This window comes from Panthera leo, chromosome B2, assembly GCF_018350215.1.
Source record: "Panthera leo isolate Ple1 chromosome B2, P.leo_Ple1_pat1.1, whole genome shotgun sequence".
NCBI classification, from domain to species: Eukaryota; Metazoa; Chordata; class Mammalia; order Carnivora; family Felidae; genus Panthera; species Panthera leo.
In genome coordinates, this window is record NC_056683.1 from 20,597,445 (window position 1) to 20,611,558 (window position 14,114).

The 14,114-nt window shown below is 40.8% G+C and overlaps 1 protein-coding gene across 1 annotated transcript in view; it reads right to left on the bottom strand.

The window, feature by feature from the left end:
• BMP6 (bone morphogenetic protein 6) overlaps positions 1-14,114 on the bottom strand; it is a 159,197-nt gene that overhangs the window by 27,676 nt on the left and 117,407 nt on the right. The window contains exon 2 of the mRNA XM_042937950.1: positions 4,211-4,403. Coding sequence (XP_042793884.1) covers positions 4,211-4,403 — 193 coding nt within the window. The remainder of the gene's footprint in view (positions 1-4,210; positions 4,404-14,114) is intronic.

The following is a 14,114-nucleotide window of genomic DNA, read 5'->3' on the forward strand; positions in this document are numbered from 1 at the left end:
GCTACTTAAGTCAGGATGAAACACATGAACTGAAACAACAACAAAACTTTGCCTATCTGCAAACAGAGGAGTATGTTGTGATATTGCTTATTATCAAGAGGAACTGAATTTTAAAGTTGGGAATGAATTCTCAATCTAAATGTCTTCCAAAGACTGCACCATGATAGAACACAGAAAAGTGACCATATACACAGAAGACGGACTATGACTGCCAGCAATGCAATTGCCAAAACATATAGAGCAGAATATGGAATTTCCAAACTAGCAGCAGCGAGTGGGCCAATGCCTGTGCCAAACTGTACCATCTTTCAGACCCTGAAAACATTTCTGGCGGGCTTTCAAGAGATGATGTTTGACTTTGACTTCTAAGTGGACGAAATTCAGGTAAGAACAGTAAAAGACTGCCTTTAACCCAAGAAGAAATGTAGGTGAAAATGATCTTCTTGAAAGGTCTCAAAATTGCACTATTAATCTAAAAGTGCTATCAAAGTAAAGATCATGAGTACGTGTTATGGAAAGCAACAGGCTACCATCATGAACGGGAGGTCCCAAGGTATTCAGAGCAGCCTTTACACTCCAAGCATGAAGACAAGCTTAGGGTGTATGAGTTTCAGGAGAACCTGGTAAAGTAAATGGACAAACAGATAATACTAGGAATAAGTAAAGATACTTTAATATAAGATTTTCTAGTATTTTTTCTCATCTACACCCTTCCTCTAGAAAAGCTAATAGATGCTCAATAGCTCAACAAAGGTTTTCTTCAGAAAAACCTGGAAAGCCAAAGAAGCAGGGCCTGAATTCTAGCACATCTGGTCCCCAACAGAGCCCCATCTCATTGGACATCCAAACAGAAGCATCCTTTGGAATGCTTGCATCAAAGCTAAGCAGATGGATATAAGGGATGTGCCAGAAGGGGACTGCTGACCTCTTTCTGACACTTCAGCTTTATCTTGGGACTGTCCCCATGTCATCGGGGTGACTTTTGGGAAACAGCAGGTGACAATGGAGGCCTAAATTGGGCTTGGCAAAATTCACATGTGCCACGTTTCATTCTCTAAAAGGAAACATGCCGGCCTGCTTAGCTGATGGGGTCAATGGTTAAGTCCTCCTAGCGGGGGGATATGTGAGAAGGCTCTTTCCAAACTCTAAGTGCTATGCGAGTGCCAATTTTCACCAGTGTCATCATAGAACCATGATGATGTAGAATATCAGATATTAACACCATGTGCAAAGGGCACCCCGTGCTACTCTGATTTAACTGTGAGCACTGTTGGGTTGCTAACCAAATGCTGCTCTATGGGTTGCTCCAGATCTTTTCAGCACTTAGATTCTATCTCAGGGCTTATTCTCAGTTTTTGAATAAAGTATCAAATGTTTCCCTGTTCTTACTCAAAGCGCCATCTATTCAAGCAGTCACTTTCTGGAACTTACCTAGTCCAGTGATTTCTTATCAGTAAGAGGAATATGTTTCTGCAGAATTCATAGCAATGGCCTATCTTCCAAGAATCTTTTCTGACCCTGCCCTGGGTCAGCCTTCTTAGCTGCTTTTATATCAAGAGGCCCAACATATCATTTCTGCCTTAGCTGAGGCTATGACTTCAGCACCAGAAAACCTGCCTTTTTATGTTTTTATTTTTCAAGGAGGCCAACTATTTTGCAAAGCAAACGTTTGTTAAATTAAGTTAATCCATCAAATTCTCCAAATTTCACTTAAACACAGATTAGACAAATAAGTTTCTTCACAAGCCCGGAGGATCATTTTTAGCCAGGACACCCCAAGACGGTACAGATGGGGAGATCAAACCTTCCCCAGAAGGAGTCCTGCAGTTAAATCTGGAGGCCTCAGGAAGAACATTAAGAGACAGCAGGAGGCCTGGGCTCCTGGCCCACCGATAAGAAAAGAAAATCTCCTCTTGGCCAACCTGGAGCCCTTCAAAAGCATGAAATTCTCCCAAACCTCCCCATATTTCCCCTTTCCTATGCACAAATGTTAAATACATCCGACCGCCAAATACTCCCATCCTAGAAGGCAGAGAAATTACAACTTTGCTTTGACACAGTCATCAAAGTTGGGACCGTTTGGGATTTTGTTTTCCAAACTTGCTGCTGGCCTCGAGAAAGTATGACACCACCATGTTAAGCACAAGGCAGCTGTTCATTTTTGGCTAGAGTTCAACACAAACCTTACAAATGGTCTGCTAGCTCTATTTGTTAAATAATAATAATTTTGAAAAATCCCATAGTTACAAAAATCCCAATCTAGTGTTTTCACTAGAAAGCTTTTCCTGCAGAACAGAGAAAACCATGTATTCCAAACAAATGCCTGAGCCAGAAAGGTATTGGTAGGTTATTATTTTTTTTTTTAATGTTTATTTATTTTTTGAGAGAGAGAGAGAGCAAGTGAGTGTGAGCCAGGGGAAGAGCTGAGAGAGAGAGAGAGAGAGAGAGAGAGAGAGAGAGAGAGAGAGAGAAGGAGACACAGAATCCAAAGCAGGCTCCAGGCTCTGAGCTGTCAGCACAGAGCCCAATGCGGGGTTTGAACTCATGAACCACAAGGTCACTACGTGGGCCGAAGTTGGACACTTAACCGACTGAGCCACCAGGTGCTGGTATCAGTAGGTTATTTCTGCCAGATAAATACAGTGGACAAATAATTAGGCAGATTGAAAATCAATGACTAAAGCAGGTCCAAAGAATCACCACTGAGTATAAATTCTCTCTGAAACCTCAAAAGACAAAAATCTACCAACCAATAATTTATTATTTCAAAAGAGACCCTCCCTTAACACTTATTAACTATGCTTTTATTCAGGAGTGAAAATCAGACATCAGAAAACTTTCCCTTCTTTCTGAAATTTTGGTTTGTAACAGATACCACAATAGCTATATTTTGCTTATTATATAACCATCCCACCTAAAAACTCACATACAACCATCAGTGCATATGTTCCACACCATGACGTGTCCCCAAAGCCTGGCATGTGTCTTTCCTTCTTCTCTGTTTCCCTCATTACAGACTTGAAAATGCACAAGGGCCAAATGTTGGCAGTGCTCTCAAAGTAAACCTTTTATGGGGCAAGTTAAGGTCCGTTATTATTTTAGTGTGCCTATTTGTGGCAGACCCACACACAGATCCATAGGTCCAGGAGAAGCCAAAGTCATCCCTAAACCTTCGGACATTCTTGGGAAGTCAACAGACATCCAGGACCGAAAAAGCAAGAATCGAGACTTGGCGTATAAAACCAACGCTGGCGAATCCCTTACAGAGTTTGTAAATGTGGGGCTGCTTTCCTCTCTGCGTTCGCTTTCATTTTTATCTGCCTACTTACCACAGACTTGCCAGGCTGTCACAACACATGCTGCATTTCCACGTCACGAGCGCTCACATGGAAGCATGCGGTGGTGCTAATCTGTGCGTCGGGATCACCAGTCTCTCTGGACTACCGAACTGACTGACCCCCAAATACTAAGCACAAGTCAAGGTCACTGGCTTGCTCTCTTGTGCTACAGGATTGCACCAGCTGCTGTAATATTTCTCTCCTTGGCCCATCTAATCCTCCAGAAACCACTCTGTGGAAGTTTTTCTTTATCGGTGAGCAGCCCCAAGAACATGTTCTGTTGAAGTTCTTTTGTAAAAACAGCCTGGCCTCATTTCAAAAAACAAGAATAATACAGACAGGGTGGGGAGGGGGCAGGGCGGGGCACGTCTATTGTTGCCATGAACCCAAATGAGAAGAGATAGATTCGAGACACACAAAGATATATTGTATCATTTGGATGTATATATTATATGCAAACTCACAGCTTTCTATTAACTTGAATCAGTATCATTTGCAAGCATCCTTACGTAACTGTCACGTGTGAATCTATTTTAGCCACCTTCTCGCCCATCATTCAAAGTAGGCACTGAAAAACGGTGGGATATGTTTTTTGCCCAATAAGGCACGTGTTCTCTGATCACAAAGGATGCTTAGTAAAGACCGTCCACTGGCTTGCTTAGGAACACAAAACTATTTGGAAAAATCTTCATTTTAATAACAAAAAAATCTCCCTGCTGGCCAAACACTACCATTCAGAACATATCCCTCGTCATGCTCATGGCTGCCCTTGGACTCCACATCACGTTCCACAGACACACTCGGGGTCAGACGATGGCGGGGTGAGAAATGGGGGCCAGCCCCACCCTTTGGGGTTCCTTGCGCCTTCATACCTGTGCTGATGCTCCTGCAAGACTTGATAAATGCTGATAAGAAAAGTTTGGTTTTTAAAACTCCCCACAACACAGTCCTTGTAGATTCGGAATTCTGCAGCCGTCACCGCCTCACCCTCAGGAATCTGGGATAAGTTGAACTTGAACTCTTTGTGGTATCGCTGGCCAGGGGAGAACTCCTTCTCGTGCTCCACTATAAGATTAAACAAGAGAGAGTGACAACTATTGTTACTTGACTAAGTGCCACAGGCTCACCTCAAGAAAGCCGCCCCGTTTTCATTCATAAGTGGATTACCGGTTACCAATGGCTTAGGAGAGGGGATGGGGGCGGGCGGGTAGCAAGAACCAACAGAGGTTGACCTGTCACACAGGCTGAGATTAAAATCCCTCATTTGACCCAAGGATTAAATAAAACTCTTAGATTCTATTTAGTTTAAATACTTTAAATACTTAGTTGAAGTACGTTGCATAAAAGCAAGTTATTTTAAACTCTTGGCTTTGGATGTCCTCATCCACGAAGACAAGAATTCACAGGGCTTCCCAAGGAAGTTGTGAGAATGGAGAAAATGAATATGATGGTGCCCAGTGATCCTGGCCCCGGTCACCCCCTCCCGCCCCCTTGACTTCCTGCTGCCTGGTCCCCCTCAGATTGGTTCACCAGTCACCATCAAGCAGTTGACGAGACCAAGGGTAGCCCTGAGCTGACCTCTGAGGGGGATGGTGGGGGAGGGTCCTTGGGGTGGAGGGGACCGAGGAGTGCATTGACCTCAGCCTGCATCTCCAAGAGTCCTCGGATTTTGCCTGCTGCTCTGTGGAAATTTTTGTTGAGGGGTTTAGGGTAAAGTTTCAGAGAAAATGCCACCTTAACCCAAGTCCACTGCCCTCCCTTCTCCAGGAAGAAAGGGAGGGCTGCAGGAATCTGAGGCCAGGGCCCCTCCACTTAATCTTTGTGTACAACCCAAGTGTGGGGACGGACACGTGGAAGCAAACTGCCAATGATATGTATAGCTTGCTATTTTCTAAGGCTTTTCTAAAAACTGGGAAAGATTTGAATCTGAATGTCATTTTTACTTTTTTTAAACATGCTTTTTTTTAAGTTTATTTATTTATTTTGAGAGAGAAAGCACTAGAGCAGGGGAGGGGCAGGGAGAGAAAGAGAGAGAAAGAGAGAGAATGAATGAATGAATGAATGAATCAATCCTAAGCAGGCTCCATGCTGTCAGCACAGAGCCTGACGTGGGACTCCAACTCACAAGCCATGAGATCATCACCGGAACTGAAATCAAGAGTCAGACGCTTAACCGACTGAGCCACTCAGGCGCCCTTGAATTTTTTTTAAATGAAATCTTTCCCCTGCATGAAGATAAATTATGGAAAACTACAACCGCTGATTATCATTTTTCAGAGTCAGCTTCCAGTTGTCTATATAAAGTCCTGTGTGAAAGAAATGGTATCAACCTCAGATGCTTAACTCATAAACGTAAAAATTAAAAAAAGAAAAAAAAGGGACTGGTCTGCTTCCCACCATAAATCCTTGACTCTTTTCTCCAGGGTTGGAAACGCTTCTGCCCTACTATTCCTATTGGTTTTTTTTCTTAATGGCAACCGCAGTGAAATCTCATGAGTAAATTAATCCTTTATGGCAGAGTTTTCCCAGGGCTGTGGGTAGGAAAAAAAAAAACAACAACAAATTATTTGCCACCTCCAACTGCCCATTTTCTCCCACATGTGTTGGAGATTTAGCTTCTTTAAACAAAACAAAACAAAAACACCAATAACTCTTTATAAGAACCTAAAACCTCAATGGCATTTGCGGAGGAAGCTAAGGAAAAGTTAAGCCATGTATAGGCAGGAGATTTTAAATAAAGAATTTCTGAAACTGCCATGTGAGTATGCTAAAATCTTTTAGATTCAAGTTATCTCTTCATTTGGGGGGTGGTATAAAAAATAAGCTTGGACTTGTGTAAGACCTTGATAGTTAAAAAAAAGAAAAAAACAAAACCAAGATCTAACCACAAAGTAAACCACGGTTCAGTCCCAACAAGAGAACAGGTTTTCTAATTTAGTGGCTAAGCATGAAAAGCAATCTTGTTGGGGAGTTCACCCAAGGACACCCATACATGAGGGTATATCACTTTTCCCTAAAACTGATCTGCTTTTTAAGTGTGATATGTTATCATTGGTGGTTAAAAAGTGAATCAAATCTGATTTCCCAAACAGACTTTCTTAAAAACAAAACAAAACAAAACAAAACAAAACAAAACACCAGTCACATAGCTTTTCTATAGGGCCTTTTGGTTGCTTAAATTTTGATATCAATAAATAAAAATATATTGTTAAGATTAATTTGAAAGAATGCATACGAATTCCTCAAAGAAGTCTTTCAATCACTATTAGTATAAACAATAATTAGAAAGAAGAAATAATGGATGTGATACAAGATATAAGATAGTAACAAGATATTTCAGTTATAAGAAGTAAACAGAAACTTCAATAAATCAGGAATGTGGTCTCTAGTTCTAGACAAGTATATCACCCCCAATAAACCACAGTTCTGTGTATTCAGACTACTGGGTGGTCCCCCTCCCCTGGGGTGGGCTCCGTGACCTTCTCTGTACCTATTTCATTCAGCAACAGTGCTTCTGAGTGACTTCCAAGCTTTGAACCTCCTTCCACTTAGACTTCTTGGAATGCTTATCTGGGGGAAAGATGGTTACCATGTAAGAGGTCCAAGTACTCTGACCCTCTATGCTATGAGGAAGCCCAAGCTAACCATGTAGAGAGACTGTATGGTACATGAAGAGACAGATGGAGGGAGAGAGGGAAGAGTCCAGTCAGTCTCTGACCACCTCAGCTGAGGCACCACACATGTTATAAAGATGCTATCTTAGATGCCCAATCCAGGGGAGACTTTGGAGGACTCCAACCCCAACCAACATCTGTCTACACCTGCATGAGAGACCTTGAGCAAGAATTACCCAGTTGAACCTGGTCATTTCACAAGACTGTGGGAAGTAGCAGCACATTGTTCTAAGCCACCGTGATCTCGGGTGGTTTGTTACACAGTAATCGGTAATGAACACAAAGAGGACTAGGGAGGACAGGAGAGGATAAGAAAGAGATGGGAAGTCTGGGAGAAATCACATGCAATTATTAAGGATTTCAAAGTGCTGGGAAGCAGTATGTATGACTGAGGAGGAATCCTGGCAAATTATCACAGACAAATGTGAAGAGTTAAAGAATCTAAAAATGAGAAACTAGGGGTGCCTGGGTGGCTCAGTCAGTTGAACGTCTGACTCTTGATTTCGACTCAGGTCGTGATCCCAGAGTCATGAGATGGAGCCTCTCATCTGGCCCCATGCTGATCATACAGCCTGCTTAAGATTCCCTCCCTCTCTGTCCCCATCTCTCTTCCTCCCTCCCTCTCCCCCACTTGAGTGTGCTTGCTCACTCATCCTCTAAAACTAAAAAAATAAAAATGAGAAGACAGGAGCATAGTTCAAAGCCTTCACCTTATTACAACACGAATTAGAGCTCATTGCCTTATTATGTGCATTTTCCCAGTTCTCTACTGACCCCACATTACCTTGAAGCACTTTGAACTTTCTTTTGCCTTTCCTTTATTCCTTCTTTGAGGAGATTCAGAGATCTGACTGCCCCCACCTCATTTTCAGCCCTCTCACTCAACCCCTTTACTCCACTGTCTTCCAAACCTCTCTTGAAGCCTCTTGGCTGGAAGTTGTACCACCTTCTTTCCTCTCCCCACGATACTTCAGCCACGAGTCATTAGGAGTTTGCCTGGAACGCCTCTCTCCCCCAATCTTTTGCCTACAACTGAATTTACATAATGTGTGCACTAATGTCTCATAGGGATACAAGAAATAAATGCAGTTATGTCACTGCTCACACGTGCATTTGAAGACCACAGTGGTAAAACTGTAACGTTTCCAGCAAGCTTAGCGTTCCCCCTTCAAGCTCTATGATTCTGGACTCCTGGAATATCAGACAACTCAAGAAATATGAGAGGTAATGAAAGGGAGAGGGCTGAGTTCTGAACTCAGCACTCAAGACTATTTTGTAACTCCTAGCCTTTTGGCATCTCAATGGTGGTGCCAAACACGCTACATGATTGAGTAGTATCTAAAAGCGTTGATGAAGGGTCATTCTGCCAAACTGGTTTTGAATTCCAGCTCCCTTTTTCCTGATCTATGTGATGCTGAGCAAGATATTAGCCAAAATTTGTTATCAGTGAAGTGAGAATCATAGCATTTCTGAAGATTGAGACAATCTATACAAAAGAGTCAGTGGTAGAGTAAGTACTTAATAAATATTAGTTGTGATGATCATTAGCTGATGCTTGAGAATCTAGCTCTACTGATGGAGTATGTCTTTGCTGAGTAATTAAAATTTACTTCGGAGTCTTTAGATAAGGCCAATCAATGGTTCCTCTAAATTACCTTTTTAATTTGGAGAGATGCATTCTGTGTAAAGGGCAGTAAGTCAAATCACTACATTGAGTATCATCAGTCTTGGTGTTTGGCTAATGAATACAGTTCTGTGTTCTCTGAGGTGGTAATTCCTAGAATTTTTTTATTTCAAGCACCAGTAAAAACTTAACAGTAACGACCTTCTGCAAGGTCATTTACTTTTTCTGTTTGCCATCTTTGAAAGCAGAACAAACAAAACAACAAACTGCATCCTTTTAACTTGATGATCATTTCTAAAGGTTCTTTTAACACCAAATAAAATAGAAAGGACATAGTTGAAGACCATATACAATCCCATATACCAGGTGAAATATCAGACCAGCACCAGACCTTTGCCCAACATGCAGGAACCATAGCCCGAAGGAGTAGAAGTTCTTAGTTGAGGATTCAAAATGTAAGTTATATAATACTATATATACAAAAGGATATATGCAACTTACGAAGGTAATGAAGCATCCTAACAAAGCACTGAGAAAACCAGCACCCAACTGGAATATGACTAATACTGTGTTATTCCTCCCTGGTGCCATCTCCGGCACCTGCCCAAAAAGTATCCAGACACATGAATAGTGTCCAGCATTTTCTTGCCTTTTAAGAACTAACAGTTTCACTACATATGTATCACTAAATCAGTGCTTTTCTTTTTTCCCTTAAAGTCTGTCAGAGACATAATGGAAACTTTATAGGCACACATGGAAAATCCAGGCACGGTCACAGCTAAGAGTGAAGGCGGCCCAAGCAGATGGCCATATTGCCTGTCAGCTGGTGGGGAGGTGAAGTCCCATGGGTGTGGCCTGGCTGCTCTGGAGGCGATGGGTGACTAATAATTCTTCTTCTTCAGCTCTACCTCGTACAAATCCACTGAAAACACGAACGTTTTCTTAACAAGCGCTGGCAAGGATGTGGAGAAAGTTAGAACCCTTGCACTTTGCTGGTGGTGACCTAAGATGGGGCAGCTGCTATGGGAAACAGTTTGGCAAGTCCTCAAACACACACCGAATCACCATATGATCCAGCAATCCCACTTTTAAGTACAGACAGGTATCCACAAGAATTGAAAACAGGAACTTCAACAGATATCCGCACACCCATGTTCCTAGCAAGATTCACAGTAGCCAAAAGGTACAAGCAACCCAAGCGTCCACTGATGAATGAAAGGATAAACAATGTGGCAGAGACAGACAGAGGAATATTATTCAGCTTTAAAAAGGAAGGAAACTCTGACATAGGCTACGACATGGATAAACCTTGGGGACATTATGCGAAGTGAAATGAGCCAGTCACAAAAAGACAAATATACGCACTTACATGCGTGTCAAATTCATAGAGACAGAATGTAAGAATGGTGGTTTCCAGGGGCTGGAGAGGGGAGAATGGGGAGTGAGTGTTCAGTGGGGACAGAGTTTCAGCTTGGGAAGATGATAATGTTCTGGAGACGGATGGTGGTGATGGCTGCACGACAGTGTGAATACACCTAATGCTGAACTTGTACAATTAAAAATGGCGGAAGTGGTAAATGTTATGAGTATTTTACCACAAAAAAACTAAAAATGGGCATTTTTCTTACATAATCACAATGCGTGATCATAGCGAAGTTAAATAATTCATTTTCTTTTTTTTTTTAAGTTTATTTATTTGAGAAAGAGTGCCAGCAAAGGAGGTGAGGACAGCAACGGAGAGAATACCAAGCAGGCTCTGCACTATGAGGGCTCCATGTCATGAACTGTGAGATCATGACCTGAGCTGAAATCAAGAGTCTGACGCTCAACTGAATGAACCACCCAGGTGCCCCCATTACTGTTTTCTAATATCCAATCCCTAATCAAATTTCCTCAAACACCTCAAAAAACTATGTTGCTACATTTGGTTCATTGGAATCAGGAGACAAACAGGGTCCACACTTGGTTGTTCTGTCTCCTAAGTCTCTTCCAAAATAAGCAAACCAGGAACAGAAAGAACCCCACTAATCTGATCATGAATCCATCTAAAAAACCTACAATGAACAACATTCTCAATGGTGATACACTGAGACGTTTTCTTTAAAATCAGGAAGAAGACAAAGATGTCCATTTTCAGTCTTGAGGTCCAGTTCAGCATTGCTGAGATTAAATAATAGGAAAGGAAGAGTACTATTACAAATTGTTAAACCTAGTAAGAAAATTCATCAGATTGCTTCCTTGATGGTCTCGGTGAGTTAAAGTTGCTCTAACAAAAGTACTACAGACTGAGGGGCTGAAACAATAAACATTTCTCACAGAGATCAGCGTGCCAGCACATTTGGGTTCTTGCTGAGGGCCCTATTCCCCCTATTCCTGGTTAGGTCGTCGTTTCGCCTACCTTGGCGCATGCACATAGAGAGACACAGTGTGAGCTCCAGTCTCTTCCTCTTCTTTTTTTCTAAGCTTATTTATTTTGAGAGAGAAAGTGGGGGAGAGGCAGAGAGAGAAAAGGAGAGAGAGAGAATCTCAAGCAGGCTCTGCAAGGCAAGCACAGAGCCCATTGCGGGGCTCAAACCCATTTTGAGATCGTGACCTGAACCAAAGTCAGATGCTTAACCAACGGAGCCACCCAGGTGCCCCCAGTCTCTTCCTCTTCTTGTAAGGATTCTAATCTCATCATGGAAGCTCCACCCTCAGGACCTAATTATTTCCCCAGGGTCCATTCATAACACCATCTCATCAGGGATTAGGGCTTCATCCATATGAAATTTAGTGGACACGAACCCACAGTTCCCAACACTGACACTAAAAGTTGTTTGTTACTTGTTCACATTATTTGTCCTGTTACTTTTCAAATTTACAGTTTGGAATTTTTGCATTTGTGTTCATAAGTGACACTGGTGATGGGCTCATCTCATATAGCATTGTTCAGTTTCAAGTAATACTTGCTCTTGGAATCAGCTGGGAAATGTTCCCTCTCTTTCTTTTCAGGAAATGATCTCTTCCTTCAAACCCTGGCAAACTTATCTGTAAAATCATCTGATCCTGGTGTTTTTTCTTTGGGGAAAATTTTTAATTACTCATTCGCTTTCTTTTAAACATATAGAAATATTCGAGTTATCTATTTCTTTTTAAGTCATTGTACATTTTCTAGAAGTTTGTCAACTGGGGCATAATTTATCAAATTTATTGCCATAAAAATATTTATTTATTTTTTTGAGGAAAAGAGAGAGCATGAATAGGGGAGGGGCAGAGAGAGAGAGAGAGGGAGACACAGAATTCCAAGCAGGCTCCAGGTTCTAAGCTATCAGCACAGAGTCTGATGTGGGGCTTGGACTCAGGAACTGTGAGATCATAACCTGAGCCAAAGTCGGATGCTCAACTGACTGAGCCACCCAGGCGCCCTGCCATAAAATTTTTCACAGTATTCTCATATGATTTAATCTCTGCTCTATCTACAGCTTTTTCATTCCAATATCATTTATTTGTGAATTCCCTTTTTTTTCTGGATTCGTCTTACTGGAGGCCAATTTTTTTTTCTCACTATTGCTTAATTTGATTGTAATATTGATTTTTCTTTTTTGACATGTCGAAAGCAAAGAACTTTTTGTTACTTCTTACAAACAAGGAGACAGGGAGCTAACTCTCAAGACTTACTACAGTTTCTGAATCACATCCTGCTAAGTCTGAATTGTTTCAGGTGTCTAGAGAAAAATAAAGACACAACCTTTTTCAAGTAGAAATATAAACAGAAAAGAAAGAGGGGAGAGTGGTGGGAAAAGAATAGAACAATCTTCCTAGTTAATACATTAAAGGATAGTCACATAATCAGGATTTTCTCACTATCTGGACTCACTCACTGGTTAACTTGGCAAGACTTAGTTAAGGCAAAATTACACTCATTCCGTAATAAATTCTACAATTCCAAATGCTTCATGCTTCCACTTATAGTCATACACCAAACTTAAAAAAATTTTAACTCTTTAAAAAAAACAAAAATTTGCCATTCCATTGACTACTGTAAACAATTTTTTATGCTATGGCATAAGTTTCTTTCATTTTAGGTGACAAGGACTGTTCTGGCTGGTTTCAAGGCTTGGTACAATAGCAGCCTTCTGACTTTTAAGATGCCAGCATTCAACCTGAAACAGTAATAGAGACATTGATCTGGACTCTTTGGCTCACTTTTTAACCACAATGAGTTAACAGACTTTACCCTCTAGGGTGCACCAAACATTTCTAAATATTTGTTTCTATTAATGTTCTATTAGAATCACAAATATCAAGACGAATATTTTCCTGGCTGCCATCTTATTTTTTTAAACTGATTTTTCTAAACTTTATTTTTTTAAATGTTTATTTATTTGAGTGAGAGAGAGAGAGAGAGAGAATGTGCAAAAAAGCAGGGAAGGGACAAAAAGAAAGTTGAGGGGGTGGAGTATCCCAAGCACGCTCCACACTGACATCAGGCTTGACCCCATGAACTGTGAGATCATGACCCAAGCCAAAATCAAGAGTCTGATGCTCAACTGATTGAACCACCCAGGCACCCTAACTTTTCTAAACTTTAATTTTTATTTTAAACAGTTATGGACTCACTAGTAGTTTCAGAAATAGCAGAAAGGATGAAAAAAAAAATAGTCGAAAGATCCCCTGTGACATCTTACATAACTGAATAACAGTAAAAAAAAACAAACAAACAAACAAAAAAAAAACACACCAGGAAACTGACATTGATATAATACCTTAACTAGACTTCAGACCCTACTTTGATTTCACCAATTTTTACACCCATTTTCTGGTGTGTGTATATGTGTGTCCATACATAATTCTACGACATCACATGTATCGATTCCTATAACCACCACCATAATCTAGACACAGAACTATTCTGTCCCTGCAAAGTAAATCCCTTGAGCTGCCCTTTTAATTCAAATGACTTTTTAAGACTAGATCGAGCACATATACTATAAAGAGCTTTCGGACCAACACTAAGTGCCTACATGTCGTCATTAGTAGTACGGGTTAGCCAACACATTTTTTTTACTTTTAAAAACATGTTAGAAACATTTTCATACCAAAATACAGATGTTCATATCACTTTAGGTTGGGGAAGACACTCAGCTAATAGCCACAACTATATATGTCTTCCAATGGAAAAAAGTTGCAGACTTCAGCTAACATGAGAGAATACACTCAGGCACTTAAGTCAATAAACATGTGTCATGAGGAAAGACTTAAACTGAAAAATTGCAGCCTTGCTAGAGTTCCATCAATATCAAATAACCACATTTTTTGCCCACTTATAAAGATTGCTATAAAGAAGCAATCAGACATTTAATAAAAACCAATATATACATGTATTTTTTTCACTATTAAAAATTTAACAGCTTCGGTCAAAACACCTAGATGAGACAGCCTAAAAGAATACGCTCCCATATCTCTGATTAAAAAAAACTTATTCAACTTACTTAAACT